At 38.3% G+C, this 19,340-nt stretch overlaps 1 protein-coding gene and 1 pseudogene across 3 annotated transcripts in view; both read right to left on the bottom strand.

Moving 5' to 3' along the window:
- The window catches only part of BABAM2 (BRISC and BRCA1 A complex member 2), a 438,797-nt gene that overhangs the window by 418,535 nt on the left and 922 nt on the right, over nucleotides 1-19,340 (bottom strand). For both annotated transcript variants that reach the window (XM_082852207.1, XM_082852208.1), the window contains exon 2: nucleotides 16,362-16,513. In XM_082852207.1, the coding sequence (XP_082708333.1) occupies nucleotides 16,362-16,489 (128 nt within the window). In that variant the 5' untranslated portion in view covers nucleotides 16,490-16,513. The remainder of the gene's footprint in view (nucleotides 1-16,361; nucleotides 16,514-19,340) is intronic.
- On the bottom strand, nucleotides 7,911-8,131 carry LOC309969566 (mitochondrial import receptor subunit TOM6 homolog; annotated as a pseudogene). The gene has a single exon. The product of its transcript is annotated as a mitochondrial import receptor subunit TOM6 homolog (transcript).

Raw genomic sequence — 19,340 nt, 5'->3', positions numbered from 1 at the left:
CTAAATGGGAAAAGAATTTGAAAAAGAATAGATACATGTATATGTATCACTGAATCACTTTGTTGTACACCTGAAACTAACACAACACTGTTGATCAACTATACTCCAATATAAACTAAAAAGTTAAAAAAAAAATAAGATGTTACAGGAGAACACAGCCAGGAAACCTAATTTAGCTGGGGGCTAGGAGAGCCCTCTGAAACTCTGAAAAAATTACATTCAAGCTAAATCTGAAGCATTGTAGAAATCAGACAATTCATAAAAGGAGGAGAAAGAATGATCCAGGAAAAGGAAGAAGGTGAGCAAAAGCCCCCACTGGAAAAGGGCTTGGGGCCTTCTGGTAACAAAGAGGAGGTCAGTGAAGCTTCAGGGAAGTAAACGACGGGGAAAGCAACACAATATAAGGCTGAACAGGGGAGAGGTGCCCAATCACATGGCAAATCACTGAGTTGGAGATTTTATCCTAAGAGCAAAGGGAAGCCATTCAATAGCTCTGAATGAGTCACAAGATCTACTTTTGACTTTTAACTTACATTTATTAGATTTCCTGAAAATAATATAAATGGCTGCTAGGTAGAAAACAGATTAGAGAAGAGCTGGAACACTTATGAAGAGACTGGTTAGACAACAGTTGGTGGTGCTGACAGTGCAGATGGAGAGAAATGGCTGGACTGGAGGCCAAAGAGCCTCTGAGAGGAGCTGATGAGGCTAAAGAGACATGTGCATTTCAAGAAGTAATGATATCTTGAAGTCCACACTCATGATTGGGACAGGATTCCGTTTCAGCAGCTCACTTTGCTGAGGAGTCCCTCTCAATGGCTGCATGCTTGCCTCCGGTTTTCTTCACCCTTTCTTCTCTACAATCTTTTCCTGTCCCAATTTTATCTCCCCGTATTGTCCCTCTGCCTCCCTCCATCGCTTCTTTTTTCCCTCCATAACCTTCTCCCTTATTTAGATACAATATGAAACTGAAATAATTTTTAAATGTTTACTTAATGAATAGTTCTTAATTTAAAATCCAAAGGATTCAAACATGTATACATACATTGACCGAAAGATACGTACTAGAATGTTCACATCAGCACTATTCATAAAAGACAAACACTAGGAGCTACCCAAGTGCCCTCCACCAGCTGAACAGATAAACTGCTGTGTTCAAATAATGGACTACTCCTTACTCAAGCAGGAGAATCAATATATCCACAACAGTATAAAATCTCACAAACATAATGTTGAAAAAAAGAAGCCAGACACCAAACGGCATTTTGTGGAATATAAATTCTACTTACATTAAGTTTTTTTTAAAAAAAAAGGCAAAACTAACCTATGCTTTCAGAAGGCAGGACAGTAGTTATCCTTGCACGTGTGATGGGGGAGGAAGAGCACCAGGAGGATGCATGAGGAGCTGGTAACGTGTTGTGCGGGGTGCTCACTATACAAACGTGTTCAGTTTGTGAAAATTCACAGAGTTATATAACATATGATTAGCTGGACTTTTCTGAATGTATTCTGTACTTCAAAAAGAGTTTTTTAAAATCAATGAGTTTAGACCTTTAATGTCCAGGGGAAGGGAGCAGTAGCAACAACTAACCACTTTTTTGATCCATGATGCCCTCTAATGACCTTTTTTACCCCAGGAGACAACTGTGATATAGCCCTGAACTTGGAACCACGAAATCTACTCTCAGATTCCCAGCTTTTTTTTTCTTTCTTTTTTTTTTTTTTTTGCGGTACACGGGCCTCTCACTGCTGTGGCCTCTCCCGTTGCGGATCACAGGCTCCGGACGCGCAGGCTCAGCGGCCATGGCTCACGGGCCCAGGTGCTCCATGGCATGTGGGATCCTCCCAGACCGGGGCACGAATCCGCGTCCCCTGCATCGGCAGGCAGACTCTCAACCACTGCGCCACCAGGGAAGCCCAGATTCCCAGCTTTATACTTATTGTTCTTCTACTGTGCCGTGTCCTACTCTTGGCACTGAGGACACAGCTGTGATGCCAGGTGAGACCCCTGCCTTCTTTGAGGCAATATATGCTTGAAATTGGCAAGAAGCTGGATCCCGAATGGAGATAAACAGGGGAGACCTGCTTTTGATGGAATGGTCTAGCTAGACAACCCTGAACAAGTCACTTAACTTACTTGAGTCTCAGTTACCTCATCTGCCTTAAGGGATTATTATAAGGATCAAATGTGATAGGATCTTTCAAAGCACTCATAATGATAGCATTATTAATGATAACAGCTCTTATTACATTATTGTCCTTACTGCTCAATATAGAGTTGCTTGAGTTAACCAGTGTCAGTCTGGTCTACACACTAATACAGTAACAATAACAAGGAATAATATTTTGGGGGCCGTTAATTCTCAATTAAGAGGTTTCTACTGTGGGTAGAAGCAGGTGTATTGATAAACAGCTCTCCACTCCCTCTAGAGGGGTGCTAACGACACAAAGGCCTGACTCAATTTCAGCACAGCCTTCTCCAGCCTTTAAAGAGAAGTAAGCACGGAAAGACGGAGCTAAGAGAGGGGCAGGCTAGAGAAGTGATAGCAGCTTCTCAGAGATCAAACTAACCAACCAAAGAACATCTATGCAGTACCTTCATTTATTATCTGACCAGTACTTTCTTGGTACCACCATGAATCAAGGTCCATACTTAAAGGAGCTTAAGATACGGTATCAGAACTAAAATCAAACAAAGACAACAAATTTAGGGGAAAGCGAAAGGACTGAGCAATCAGAGACTTGGTATCAAATCCTGCTTCTGCCATGTAGCAGCTTGGGACCCTCACCTTGACCTCTCAGGACTGCTTCCTTCCTTGTAACAAGAGGATGCCAACACCTACACCTTGTGCAGTGATGCTGCAGAAGGCAGTGTAGCTAATGTGCCTAGGACACGATGTGGTGTAGCAGCTACTATTACTGCTACCATCGTCGTGATTATTTTATAGGCAGAATTCCACTAAAAGCCACTAGTATGCAGCCCAAAGTGTCTACACGTTGGTTCCCTCTATTCTTTCTGACTGCATTCCCTAAGACCTACACGGAGCAGTATGTACTCAGAGACATTTACACTATAAGGCTAAAAATACAGTAGGAACATAAATCTATGTGCTTGCACAGACTGAAAAGGTAAAAAAGCCTCTTTGAGTTTTCAGAACCTCAGCTGCTTCTAAAACTATGAGGATGCTCTCCCTGCTACTTATTCTGGCTTAAATCTTGGGGCAGCCTCCGTTACAGAAGCTATTTTCATAAGAGTTTACAGTTCAAGAATAAGTTCACAATTTCAGCACTGTTTTAGCTTTCCTCACAGTACTTAATTTAGTTTGCCTTCTCAGCCAAAGGCTTGAATCAAAGCATAAATTGAAGGAAAAAAAAACAAACAATGGTGAAAGACTGATAGCCTTTTCTGTAAGGTCAGGAATGAGACAAGGAGGCCTGCTTTCACCACTTCTATTCAAAATAGTACTGGAAGTCCTAACAAGAGAAATCAGGCAAGAAAGAGATATAAAAGGCATCCATATCGAAAAAGAAGAAGTAGAACTACTTCTGTTTACAGATGACACGATTTAACATGCAGAAAACGCTAAAGATTCCACCAGAAAAAAACTGTTAGAACTAATAAACAAATTCACCAAAGTTGCAGGATACATAATTAACACACAAAATTCAGTGGCAGTTCCATATACTAACAATAAACAATTTGGAAAGGAAATTACAAAAACAATCCCATTTACAACAGAATCAAAAAGAATAAAATACTTAGGAATAAACTTAACCGAGAAGGCAAAAGACTTGGACACTCAAAACTACAGAACATTGCTGGAAGAGATTAAAGAAGGCACAGACAAATGGAAAGACATTCTGTGTTCACTGAAGACTGTTAAAATGTTGATATTATCCAAAGCGATCTACAGAGTCAATGCAATCTCTATCAAAAACTCAATGACATTTTTTGCAGAAATAGAAAAAGCCATCCTAAAATTCAAATGAAAGCTCAAGGGATTCCCTAATATCCAACACAATCCTGAAAAAGAAGAACAAAGTTGGAGGTCTCATACTTCCCAACTTCAAAAGTTAATACAAAGCTATGGTATTCAAAAGAGTGTGATACTGGCATAAAGACAGACATATAGACAAACTGAATAGAATAGAGAGCCCAGAAATAAGCTCTCACATATATGATCAAATGATTTTCAACAACAATACCAAAAGCATGTAATGGCAAAAAGATTGTCTTTTCAACAAATAGTGTTGGGAAAACTGGATATCCATGTGCAAAAAAAAATGAAGTTGAACCCTTATCTTACACCATACCCCAAAATTTTTAATTAAAAACTGAAAATGGATCAAAGACCTAACCATAGAGCTAAAATGATAAAGCTCTTAGAAGAAAACATAGGGGGAAAGCTTTATGACATTGGATTCAGCACTAATTTCTTGGACATGACACCAAAAGGACAGGCAACAAAAGAAAAAATAGATAAGCTAGATCTCATCAAAAGTAAAAACTCTGTGCATCAAAGGATACTGTGAACCGAGTGAAAAGGCAACCCATGGAATGGGAGAAGGTATTCGCAAATCATATATCTGATAAGGATTTGATATCCAGAATATATAAAGGACTCCTACAACTAGGAAACATCAACAAAAATTTAAATAGGCAAAGGACTTGAATAGACATGTCTCCAAAGAAGATACACAAATGACCAATAAGCACATGAAAAGATGCTCAACAACTTTAGGGAGATGCAAATCAAAACCATAATGAGATACCACTTCATATTCGTTAGGATGACTATTATTTTTTTAAAAAATTAAAAACCAACATGTGTTGGTGAGGATATGAAAAAATTAGAACCCTTGTGCATTGCTGGTGGCAATGTAAAATGGGGCAGCCACTGTGGAAAACAGTATGGTGATATCTCAAAAAATTAAACGTAAAATTACCATATGATCCAGCAATTCCACTTCTGAGTATGTTCCTAAAAGAACTGAAAACGGACTCAGAAAGATGTTTGCACACCCGTGTTTATAGCAGCATTACTCACAATAGCCAAAAGGTGGAAGCAAACTAAGTGTCCATCAGTGGATGAATGGATAAACAAAATGTGGCATATACATGCAATGGAATATTATTCAGCCTTAAAAATGAAGACAATTTTGATACATGCTACAACGTGGATAAAACTTGAAGATTTTATGCTAAGTGAAATAAGCTAGTTACAAAAAGACAAATTCTGCATAATTTCACTTATACAAGGTACTTAAGGTAGTAAGATTCATAGACAAAAAATAAAATGGTGATTGCCAAGGGCTGAGGGAAGGGAGGAACGGGGGGTTATTGTTTAATGCGCAAGGAGTTTCAGTTTTGCAAGATTAAAAATGTTCTGGAGATGGATGGTGGTGATGGCTGCACAACACTGTGAATGTACTTAATGACACTGAACTGTACACTTAAAAATGGTGAAAATGGTAAATTTGTGTTACGTATATTTTACCACATTAAAAACAAAGTATGTGCTAAGCCCGAAATTGAACCTCCATGTTAGTAATTTACCGAACCACAAAAATTTTTAAATAATGCTTTTTAACTGAAAAAGTCTTAGGAGTCTACAGATGAAAAAAGCAATTGTTCTGAAGGCATTATACCTACTTAACAGTAGAATATCAAGATGTTTCCCAAAACTTCCACTTGATTCCAGATCTCTTATCAATAAGTTGGCAAGAGCAAAGGCTGAGATAAAAACCTTTGCAGAAAACAAAAAGGATACGTTTTTCAAAAAGTCAAGAGAAGCAAGGTCAATAGGAAAAACAGCTTTCATAACATGCCATTAGAAAGATAACCAAATGACTCAGGAAATGTGGCCCTGGAAAGGAAAATTATGAAATTATTTCTCAAGACCGTGGCACCAAAAAGCAAGATTATTCAAGCAACATGGAAGCTAAAAAGGGGGCTGTGTTACATGTGCATGAGGAGTCCTTTAACATATGACTGATGGCACAGGACAGTTAATTTGGAGCCCTGAAACAGATTTATGTACCTATCAACATGTATTAAAAGAGCCCCGCTTTAATCTTAAAGAATTTTGCAAATTTGTCATTCTAATTAAACAAAAACGAGTCAAAAAGTACTACCTTCAAATTGCACAGAATAGAGAGGACAAAAGATAACAGTAGGAATGATTTTTTTTCGTTCTCTTTAATAATGCAAAGTAGAGCTAGGAACAGACTAAATTAATCTTATACCCCTCTCCTTTACACGTTAGACTGGCTACTTCCCTTCATCTCTTCCCCTTCCCCAACTTCCATACCAAGTGAAGTCACCCTGAAATTAAGTCACTGCAGGGCATGAAAAGCCCAAGACTGACAAACATCTAAAACTCCGGACTCAGATTTATCCTAGCATTCACCACCCCAGGCTCTGTGTGAACACTATGGAATCCTAGCAAAAGTTCCCAAGGCCAGTGACTGCAGGGTTCACTGAGCCAAGGCCAATAACACCACGCTGACTTTTCCAAAAAAATCCTAAGTACAAAATATCCACAACCCCACCCACCACTGCCCTCACTAGCTCTCCACCTTCCAGCAGGGCTCCCTAATCTAGCCTGCACACCATCTTACCAGGCCTTGCCAGGCAGGCTTCTTCAACCCTCCGCTAAGAACTGCTGCATGTCTCTGCCCAAGACAAACAATGTTCAATCTCTAATAGCTGTTGAAAACTGTTAGGTTCTATCTGCTGGGAAAAAAAAAAAAAAGTTGATATCTCCATGCCCATTCATTCTTCAACCTAATCAAATATTCCAAATTATATCCACCTGCAGGGTCTAAGTTAGCCACATTAACTTTTTCCTGTCTCCAGAGATCTCCAAAAGGCAATGAACAGGATAGAAAGTTACCCTGGAAACAAAAGTCTCTGACTCTCCTGTCCTTTTCTGCTCTATGATTTCTGACCTTCATTATATATGTGTGAGCTCCCTTTTTTTTTTTTTTAAAGATTTAATTTTATTTCTTTTTGGCTGCGTTGGGTCTTCGTTACTGCGAGGGCTTTCTCTAGTTGCGGCGAGCAGGGGCTACACTTCGTTGCGGTGCACGGGCTTCTCATTGCGGTGGCTTCTCTTATTGCGGAGCACGGGCTCTAGGTGCGTGGGCTTCAGTAGTTGTGGCACACAGGCTTAGTTGCTCGACAGCATGTGGGATCTTCCCGGACCAGGGCTCGAACCTGTGTCCCCTGCATTGGCAGGAGGATTCTTAACCACCCCACGACCAGGGAAGCCCCCATGTGTGAGCTCTTACCTTGCTCTACTCACCTGGGTCTTATTAGACAGCTCCTTTATATCGTTTGCATAGACACTCATTCTTTATAGAGTCCCTGATTCTGGAATGCCAATGTGATTCTACCAACTAACAACAATAATACAGTGAAATAATAAATATATATAATATACATATAAACTATGAAAATATGTTATATATACATTATACATAATGTTATAATAATAATATAATAGTAGCTACCATTTATTGAGCACTATGACCCAGCTATTCTAAGTGCTTTATATAAGCCATTTCATTTCATCTCCATAACTACTTTTTATTTTGTCTTTATGTGCAGTCTTTAGTTCAAGTATTTGTTAAAATACCATTAGGTTATTCCTCAGGACAAGAGCAAAGATCATCCCCTGCAGAAACTTAGGAACTATGTACAGAACTTTACAGAACAGAAAACAACACTTTAGCTGAAGCCTGACTGCTCACCAGTGATTGGTGTTCTGAGTGGACTCAGCGAAGAAAGGAAATCAAGCAGGGAAGGAAAGGTGCCCCTCTGGGCAAGTCTTATGATGGTCACAGACTGGAGGCTCTGTTTCTGGAAGGTTCAAGTACAGCACAGGGATTCTATGTGTCTTTTTTGGCTACACGCCAGGCTGAGGGGCCATTAGTTTAATGTCACTCAAATTCCTGGCCAGCCAAACTCCCACAGCAAAAAGTCCCAAACTGAGGATCAAGTTCTTCCAGAAATCCTATCAGGGGCGAAGTGGTAGACACCCTGAAGCCAATATCCCACGCCGTCCGGAATTTCAGGAGCTTCATTTGCCGAGCCGGCAGTGTTCACGTCAACCCCACTGGAAGCCATAGCAGCATTTTTGGGCTCCGCAAGGCCTCTCACCCCCATAACTACTTAATAAGATAATTATTAATATCATCCCCATTTAAGAGAAAGCACGGAAAGGGTATGTAACTTGCCAAAGGTCATAAGCTACTAAGCAGTAAAATCAGGATTCAAACTCAGACCTCATTGGCTGAAAAACCTACATGCTCACCATTATATCATGCTGTGATCCAACACCTCTAAAGATGGCTCACTGGGCTCCAGCCCCATCCACCCTGACTTCTGGCTTGTGCCTACCCAGCCCCTCTCCCCAGCCTTGCTTGAGCTCTTCTGGTCCTGGCTACGTTTCTTTTCTCCAAATTCTTAAGTATTCTTAAGTATTCTGATAAGAGATTACTGAATTATTAAATTTTCCAATATGTCTCCTGATTCTACTTTAAATTCTATAATGGCTTTCCTATATGCCAATAAACCACTAAGAATTTCTATATGATAGCAGCCAAAGAATAAACATCTAGGAAGTTAACAGTAAATGTGCAGGAACAAAATGAAGAAAACACAAACCTTTATTCACATACACAAAAATGGATGTGACTAAGAGAAATTGACCACATTCCTAAAGATGTATACTCAATATTATAAAGTAGGAATACTCAATATTGTAAGACTATGATCCAAGGGCCACTTACCTATTTTTTTTAATAAAATTTTGTTAGAACACATTTATTCATTTTTGTGTCGTCATAGATTTTGTGCTACAATGGCAAAGCTAAGTAGCCGCAACACAAACAGTAAGATGGTAAATATTTTAATACCTAAAATATTTACTATCTGACCCTTTACAGAAAGTTTGCTGACCCTTGTTGTAATGATGTCCATTCTCTCCAAATAAATAAAGAAGTTTTATGCAATGTCAAACTCCCAGCAGGTGAGACCACAAGTACTCGAACATATTATAAAGCTATAATAATTGAAAAGCGATATAATTGTACAAGGCAAATACAGACCATTGAAAAGAAATAGAAGGTCAGAAATAAATACAAGAATTTAGCATATAAAATGGCATTTCAAAATAGTGACTGAGGAAAGGATTTATTTTATAAACAGTGTTGGAATAACTAGATAATTATTTAGAAAAGTAATAAAATCCCATTCCTACAGTGTATTATACACCAAAATAAATTCCAGATTAATTGACTACTTTTCAATAAAAATGAAACTATTACAGAAGAAAATATAGGTGGTCTCAAAGTAGAAAAGGCATTAATTGTGCAAAATGTTAAAAGAATCCATGAAGGAAATAGATTTGATGACAACTTACAAAGTAAAAGTTTTAGCATATCAAAGATAAATACAAAAGGAGATTCTTTACAACCCCATGTTATAGCAAAAGATAGATACAAACTGAACAACTATCAATAATAACTGATTAAATTATAGTACATTCACACACTGGAATATATGCAGAGATTAAAAAGGAGGCAGCAGCTCTATAAGTACTAATATGAAATAATCTTCAAAATGTCAAGTTAATATGAATGTTTAATATGTTACTATATCAGTTATCTATTACTACATAACAAGCCATCCTAAAACTTAGTGGCCTAAGAAAACAATTTTTATTTCTCATCAATCTGTGGGTTGGCCAGTCAGTTCTGCTGGTCTCTCCCTGGCTCACCCACTCAGCGGTACTCAGCTGATGGGTTGGCTGTGCTCAGCTGAGCTGAGCACAGCTGGGACAGCTGGGATACCTGAGCCATTCTTTCTAAAGGAAACTGGACTAGGAGACTTTTGAACATGGTTGTGGGGCTCTTCCATGAGAGTGAAAAAGAACACAAGGCCTCTTAGGGCCTAGACTAAGAAGCCACACAACATCATTTTCACCACACTCTACTGGTAAAAGCAAGTCACAAAGCCAGCCCAGATTCAAGGGGTGAGGAAGTAGACTCTACCTGCTGATGAAAGGAAGGACAAAATCATATTCAAAGGAGAAGAGATAAATAAAGAGAGGCAGGCTTTATCAGGAGCCATTACTGTAATAATTTACCACAGCTATTGCTTATATAGAAATAAAAAAAAAAAAGAGGGCTTACATCTACAAAGAACACCTCTAAAAAGAAGTAAAAGAAGCTGGTAAGCAGTAGTTTCCTCCAGAGAAGAAAATTTGGGGAAAGGAATAGAAAGGAGACTTATCTTCTGCTTAATACCCTTTTGTATCTTTTATTTTTTTTACCTTTTATTTTTTGTATGTTGTACATTTATTACTGCCTCAAAAATGAATGTTATTTAAGATATTCTGCATATTGAATAAATTAATTTAATTGAATGACACTGAAAACTTCGGGAAAAACCATCTGTAATACCTGTGACAAAAGGTTAATCTTCCTAATATATAAAAGTTTACAAATCAATAAGAAAAAGACAAATACCCCACCAAAAAAATGGACAAATGTCATTAATTCGTAATTTTCACACGCACACACAGACATGCAAACACATGCCAATAAATGAATCAAAATAAAAGAGCAAATACCATTTCCATCTATTGAATTAGCAAGTAATATTACAAAATTTATAATACTGATATTATCAAAACTAGAGGAACTAGCATCCTCATATACTACTAGTGGGAGTATAAATTGATAATACATTTCTGAAAACAAGTATGTGTACATTTATATATCCTTACATATAAATACAATAAACCAATATATTAAATACATCAAAAGCCTTAAAATTTACATACTCTTTGGTCTAATAATTGAAATTTTGCTGACACATAGGAATATATACATCCATATAGGCACTTTAACTTTTTATAGCCCCAGAGAAAAGACCTCCAGATAATGAAACTGACAATCACCTAATAAAAAGGCCAGGTTTTTTACTGCCTGAAAAACAGTTCCTGGACCCAATTCCAATGTACATGTGGAGGCTTTCCCATACCAACAGCAATTCTCACCCTACTGGTTTCTGACAGTTCAACTCCATTCTGACTCTATCTATCCAGAGATAAAATCAGATTCCACAGTTAAAGGGCTCAGTCCCATTAAGACCACCTCCACTTCAGATGCCAGGGACCCACTGGCTATAAATCAGAGGTTCCCACCACCCCCTCCTCAGGTTCTACTAATTTGCAAGGACAGCTCACAGAACTCAGGAAAACCCATTTACTCACTAGATTACTGATTCACTATAAAGGGACATTAAAGGATCGAATCAACAGCCACAACTTCTGGGTTTTTATGGCAGCTGCATTATTACATAGGCATGATTCATTAAATCATTGGCCATTAGTGACTGATTCAACCTCTAGCCCCTCTTCCCTCCCCAAAGGTCAAGGGGTGGGACTGAAAGTTCCAACCTTCCAAGCACAGGGTTTGTTCTCCTGGCAACCAGCTCCCACCCTTGGGTGGGATCCAAAAGTCACCTTCCCTCAAGCATTTTCAGGAACTGAGGACAAGAGACCAAATATTACTTCACCGCTCTTGCCATTCAGGAAATTTCAAGGGTTTGGGGAGCTATGAGCCTAGAACTTTGGCTGAAGACCAAATATATATGAGATAAATATAAATCACAACACCACACTGCTTGATCACAATGCAGTGAAGCTCAGTAGTTGACAAGCCCACCTACGCTCAAAGAGCTTCAAATTCACATTTTAGAACTTCAGCCTTTAATAGACATGGACAGCCAAGAATCATCAGTTTAAGGAAAGCCACCAACATGAAAGACACCAAAACAGAGATAATGCAAGGTATAGAAGAAATATTTAAACATTTTTTAAACATTTAGTCAATTATACCTCAACTGAAAAAAAAAAAAACTACAGTTAATATCCTACAGAAAAGAAAATACTACATCCATAAAACAACAATATGTGTTGGGGGTCCCCAAGCTTACAGATCAAGGCCTCCAAAATTCAAAAGGAAGATAATTTGCAACCCACACTTTTGCACCTGCCCAAATTATCAACCAAGTTTAAAGTAGAATAAAGATATTTTCAGACTTTCAGGTACTCAAAAATGAACCTCCTCTTCTCCTTTTCTTAGGATGCTATTGGAGTACATGCTCCAACAAAGCTAGAGGGTAAAACAAGAAAGTAAGATATGAGATTCAACACAGGAAAGAGGCAAAGGGAATGATACAGTGATACAATGAGAGCTGCCTGGCAGACCTAGACAACAATCAATCCAGATTAAAGCCGTTCCTCCATCAATCTTCTCACCTTCCCATGTCAGCAGATGGCATGACCATCTACCTACCCACTCACTCAAGCTAAAAAAGAAGTCATTCTTGATTCTCTCTCAAAACCCAAATTTGGGCTTCCCTGGTGGCGCAATGGTTGAGAGTCCACCTGCCAATGCAGGGGACACGGGTTCGTGCCCCGGTCCGGGAGGATCCCACATGCCGCGGAGCGGCTGGGCCCGTGAGCCATGGCCGCTAAGCCTGCGTGTCCGGAGCCTGTGCTCCGCAATGGGAGAGGCCACAACAGTGAGAGGCCCGAGTACCACAAAAAAAAAAAAAAAGGAAAACTTTAAAATTCTTAGAGAAAAATATATTACTTTTGTGTAGGACAGAATTTCCTGAAGTGGTCCCTTTCTCTCTCTTACAAATACACACACACACACACACGCACGCACGCACGCACGGGCACAAATCTAAAAAAGAAAATATTGATGAATCTGACTTCATTAAATTAAAACTTCTGGACATCAGTAGCACCAAATTAAGAACATAAGCCACAGACTAAATGCAGATATTTGTAATATATGTAACTGCCGAAAGATTAGTATCCAAAATATGTAAATAATATTTTAAGATCAATAAAAATATATATAAACAATCCACTTAAAAGACGGGCAGGGCTTCCCTGGTGGCGCAGTAGTTAAGAATCCGCCTGCCAATGCAGGGGACACAGGTTCGCTCCGTGGTCCAGGAAGATCCCACATGCCACGAAGCAACTAAGCCCATGCGCCACAACTACTGAGCCTGCGCTCTAGAGCCCGCAAGCCACACTACTGAGCCTGCGTGCCACACTACTGAAGCCCGCGCTCCCAGAGCCTGTGCTCCGCAACAAGAGAAGCCACCACAATGAGAAGCCCACGCACTGCAACGAAGAGTAGCCCCCCATCGCCGCAACTAGAGAAAGCCCGCGTGCAGCAATGAAGACCCAACGCAGCCAAAAACAAATAAAAAAAAATTTTTTTAAGAGTATTAAAAAATTAATTAATTAAACAAGAATCCTGGCCTTAATACTGACAGCCTAGCAACGGAGTTTAGAAACACACATAATCTTAGATAAGGTAGAAAGATTTAGTTGCCATAAGAGAAATAAAGATGAATTGCGATTACAAAAAAAGCAAACAAAACTTACTTTGCATAGATTCTTGCCTATCTATTCCTTCTGTGAGTCAGACCTAGAATATAGATACTCTGGTACCTCATCTCTTCAAGGGCAAGTAGCTATATACAGTAACAAGACTGGTTCTTATGACCTCTAAAACTCAGTCTCCTCATTTTATACTTCCGTGTACACTGTGTCCTACAGGGTATGTGCCATTTGAGTTAATAGAAATTCCAAATGTTAATCCCAATTCTCATAACTGAGTGCTGTTGATCTAAAAGAAAGGGAAATGCCAAAAGTGACACACCAAAAGAAAAAAATTCTCTTCTCTAACTCTGCCATTGTTTTGCTATAGAAACTTGAGGAATTCACACTTTGGTTGACCAAGGAAAGAATTGTTAATGAGCTTCGAAAGAACTTTCATGAATCTTTCAGCCAAGTACTACATAAAAGGCATCAATAATGCTCTAGATTAATAAGGCTTTTCACATCATTTTATGTGTAGCAGCTTTGTTAATGTAGGTAGAGGTATTTTTATTCTTTTTTTAAATCAAAAGAAAGTAAATTCCATAAATACTACAAGTCATTAAACACTGTTTCAAATATTTTTCACAGAGCTAGTCCAGACACAGCCAGGTTTAGTGGATTCATTTCAAATTGATCATCAGATCCACTATTTGCATTTAAACACTCAACTAAACATTCAGGATTTGGGAAGCACCGAAAAGGGAGTCTACAAAAAAGTAAAGTGACCTTATGTTGATGAATCCAACTGTTCTCTCAGAATACCAATAAAGGAGTAGGAAGTTCAGGTTTACATGTTTATATCGTCTTACATAAACCAGTCCCCAGTCCTCTGGGCATCAGTCCCCTCTCATGTCTTCAATACCTCTGAAAAGAATGCTTGTGACAAACTAAAGAAAAAAGACCTTTTTGCATGTCCTAGCCATTCAAGCCAGTAAACATCCCTGGTACACAGATGTGGTTTTTTTTTAACCACAACTTTAATGAGATATAATTCACAAACTATAAAATTCACCCTTATAGGTGCATAAATCCGTCATTTTTTGGTATATTTACAGAGCTGTGTAACCATCACCACTAACTAATTTTAGAACATTTTCATTACCCCAAAAGGAAACCCCAGGCCTGCTGATTAATTAAATTGAAGGTAATACCAGATCTTTTAAAAAACAGCCTACCATTCCAATAAAATGTCCAACTAACCTAGTCTTCTCTAACTTACTACCTTATATCAAGGTCTTCAGCTTAGTCTGAAAATAGCAAGATTTGCAGAAGGCAAAAACAAAAGAGCTTAAAAAACAAAAGCTAAAAGAATCAAGAATGTAATGTTTCTAGTAAGAAAATGCTCAAAAAATGATGGGGATATGCTCAAAAGCCAACTTGACAGGGCTCTCAGTGACAAAGACTAGAACTACTGAGCCAAAAAAATAAATGAATATTGTACTTGGATTATAACCAAAAGAATAAAATAAATACCTAAAATTTCATACTGACATAAATAAACAACAGAATAAATAAATAACTGGGGGGTGGGAAGGAATAGTGCTTCTTTACAGAATTCAAATTACTAAATGTGGGAGGAATAGGGACATTAAAAATCACCCTTATACAAGAACCACAGTAACAATTATTGCAGGCAAGAACAATTAATGGATGCTGAAATTAATGGACAAAAGTATGATGAGAAACAGAACATCTGCACAGTCTCAAAATGTCACTCCACAAGACACTTATGAATTACAAAGGGAAAGTCAGTTAACTTTACAGTAGAGAAACCTGGTACACACAATCTTAACCAAGTGGTCAAAGTTAATATACCAATAACTAGACTTACGAACATCATGTACTCCCTGATTTGATGCACTGAAAATGGTTCAACATCTCTTCTGTAGTATTCTTGGGTGGAAAAATAATGTGTTTCTCACTCTAATAAAGGGAAGACATTAGGCAAACCTGTACTGAGCAACATTTTACAAAGTAACTAACCAGTGCTACCTTTAAAAGCTTCAAAATCATGAAAGACAAAGAAAGACAGGAACTGTCACAGGTAAATGCAATTTGTATCCTGGATTGGATCCTGGACCAAAAAAGGACATTAATGGGAAAACTCGCAAAATTCAAATAAGGCTTACAGAGTAATTATCATCATGTAATGATGATAATTTTCTGTAGCATTTTTGTAACTTTTCTTTAAGTAAATGTATTTCAAAAGAAAAAGTTGGGTTTGTTTTTTTTTAAATTGGGGTATAGTTGTTTTACAATGTTGTGTTAGTTTCTACTGTACAGAGAAGTGGAGTTCCCCGTGCTATACAGCAGGTTCTTAGTAGTTATCTATTTTATACATATTAGTATATATATGTCAATCCCAATCTCCCAGTTCATCCCACTCCCCACCCCCCGCTTTCCCCCCCTTGGAAAAAGTTGGGATTTTAATGCAACATTTCTGGCCTGAGATATTACTGTTTCAACTCAGTTGTGAAAAATGACTCATTTTTGGCTAGCTATTATAAATTTCCTATTAGGAGAGGCTATCAAATAATGTCAGATTCACAATCTTAAATCCCAGCTCTTACAGTGCATACTGAATTGCAGAAGACACAGCAAGAAAACAAGTCAATGATGAAAAACACACTTGCTAAAAACCACACGGCACGCTGTTAACAAAGCGGTATACCTTTAAAATAAAAAAGAACATTCTGATCATAAAGCGATGGCCCACAGCACAGCTAAAACAACTTGAAACATAAAATGTCAAGAACTGGACAAAACCAGTCAACACGTGATAAGGTCATGACTTGATGAATTTCTGTGGTGTTCAATTTTTACAACCCTGGTGAGAAAGGTTTCCTATTAGCTAAAGCTTGGATTGGTTCTGGTACATACCCTGATTTCAAGTCAGTTATCCTCAAACAGTTTGTAGCATCCAGTCCCACTTTCCCATTGCGGACCACGCTAGATATGAATGGGGAGAGCATTGGAGAAATTCGGTTCAAGGCCACTTCCGGAGACATTTTAACTTGACTTGCAGATCACCACTGAAAGGAGAAGGAAAGAATGATGATCAGAATATCCAAAGGAACGAAATATAACAAGCTTCCTGGAAACTAGCACAGCACACAGAAGTATCTCTTGCATGATACCTTATTTCCTGTCTTAGAGCAGCCTCTTCAAATGACCCCCTGGAAGAACCTATCTCCCTACTGCTCACCTATTCGGGACGCAGACTTTTCAGGAGCAGCAGCAACCCCTGAAATCCAATTTCCTCCCCCTTTCCAAAGCCAATTTCTACGTTGCCTCACTGTACTTAAAAGCTGTCCCACTCTATCTTACAATTGGCAGGTCCTACTTTAGGTGAAGCCTCAAGAAGTCTTCACTGACAATCCTCTTCCGCATCACACAAAACGCACACACCACTAGGTTAGGAATCTCTCCCTCTGTGTCCCCACAAAGAGTAAGAACGTGATTGATAAAACTACGTAAAATTCTAGAAGAAGCATATCCTACTTGCAATTGTTACTTACTAGAAATTATTTACTTCTGCTATACCTCCCTTAATTACTTCCCCTCCACAGTGTATTATAATTACCGGCTTAGTGATCTCTCCCCTGCAAAACTGTCTCTTTTTTTGTTTAATAAATTCATTTATTTATTTACGCTGCGTTGGGTCTTGGTTGCTGCGTACGGGCTTTCTCTAGTGGCGGGGAGAGGGGGCTACCCTTTGTTGCGGTGCATGGGATTCTCATTGCAGTGGCTTCGCTTATTGCGGAGCATGGGCTCTAGAGTGCAGGTTCTGTAGTTGTGGTGCACGGGCTTAGTTGCTCCGCAGCATGTGGGATCTTCCTGGACCACGGCTTGAACCCATGTCCCCTGCATTGGCAGGAGGATTCTTAACCACTGTGCCATTAGGGAATTCACCTGCAAAACTATCTTGAATCCCTAGTGTTTAACAAAAGTACCTGGCACACACTAAGCACCCAATAAACATTTTTTAATAACTATGTGAATAAGGAGACAAAAGCTAGAGAAATGTTTAGGTGCGAAGAGAAGACATTATGCCCTCAAAAAATCTGGTAGAAGATAGCATATCTGAGATGTGGCAAAAATCTACTTAACAATTAAATCATGAAAGCACACACCTATCCAGATATTAAGCAACACAAACTAACATGGATCTAAAAGTTTTTGACTTTAAGGCACTAAGAAGTTCTTAGACTTGAAAATACAAAAGTAAAAGCAATAAATCATCTCTAAATTACTTGGAAACCCACGGGGCTGGAGGAGGGAGTACCTGAATTCCTCTTAATAGATTTCTAAATGAAAGCCTCCACTTTCAGAGGTGAATAAGTCAATTTAAATGATCATTTTCTTCCTCGATCTGAAAGGATAATCCCACATCAAAAGCAAATTAATTTCCTGCAAGTTACAATTACAGGTAAATGATGTTCTCGTTCTAGTTTTCATATATTATGCCATATGAGGCTTTACAGCTCCCTGCTAAACGTTGAAAACTAGTACCTGTTTTAATCACTTCAGAGTAGTAATAAAGGGCAGGACTGCAGTGATCTTTCAAAAAATAATAACACTGTGACCCTACATAGTGATGACACCCAGAAGTACCTCTGAAGCAGAAAAAGCTTTATACTTTAGTACTCAAATCATCCTTTCTGCAAATATAAAACGACCTCCTCTTCCGACCACTTAACAGATGATCTTCCTCCACCATTCCAATATTTCATCACAAAATAAGAATAAACATCTAATGCACTGTATTCAGTCATTAAAATCATGTACATTTTCATAACACTTTATCACTTATAAAGAGCTTCCATATACATTAGTGCAGTGGACCTTCACAACTCTGGACGGTAAGGCATATATTAGAATTCCCATTTTACAGATGATATGGATAACTTTTATAATTTGTCTTTTAATAGTATACTAGACCATATTATCACTTTGAAGTCTATTTTTTTCCTATTCTGCAACATTTCCACTTTTATTTCTACCCACTGATGTCACAGTTCTTGAAAGGATGCTTATCTAGATCATATGCAAAACAGAAATACTCATCTTGGAAAAAGCAAAAGGACCTTACCTACATTACAAAATTATTCTTCCATGTATTTCCCCACAATACCTATTATTATTTGACCTCTCATTTCTATGAAAAAGGGAAACAGAACCAACACATTCTGAAAATCTACTGAGTATCAAGCACTATATTATACATCTCTATCTGTAATTTCATTTACTTCCCAATAACTACCTTGTTCTCTGATTAGTATTATTGTTCCCATTTCACAGATAAGAAAACTAACGCTCGGCAAGACTAAGTAACTTGTTCAAAGTCACAAACCTAGCAAGCAGAGGATCGGAATTCAAATTCAGATCTCTCTCAAAGTCCGCTATACTCATCTTCTTCTCAAATAAACATAACTTCAATCACCAAAGAGAAAAGCATCAAAGTGAATTTATGTTTCTTTTAACACATACATCTAGTAAAATGAACAAAAAGTCATGAATTTAAACTAATGGTTGCTTGACAACTAGAAAAAATTAGACTACTCTTGGCCTACTGCTGAAGCTGGCCTGAGTGATTCACTAGGCAAATGCTAAAGGGAACAAACCTGCTCCAGAAACCAAACTATACTTCAGGTGACAACACCCCATCCAATTCAGCAACTCTCATGACCTTAGAATGACACCTGAAGGAATGAATTTGTCTTTGTTTCCAGAACAGCCATAATACTATCTTTTGACAGTGCAAGATTTCATGCAGCATTAAAATGTTTCAACCGTAGCTGTTGTGACTTCTCTGAGGAAAAAAAAAAACCTGACTCCAAAATCAGAGGTCACCAAACA

The sequence above is a fragment of the Leucopleurus acutus genome, assembly GCF_964270905.1.
Source record: "Leucopleurus acutus genome assembly, chromosome: 12".
NCBI lineage: Eukaryota > Metazoa > Chordata > Mammalia > Artiodactyla > Delphinidae > Leucopleurus > Leucopleurus acutus.
This window is presented reverse-complemented; position numbering and strand designations above follow the sequence as displayed.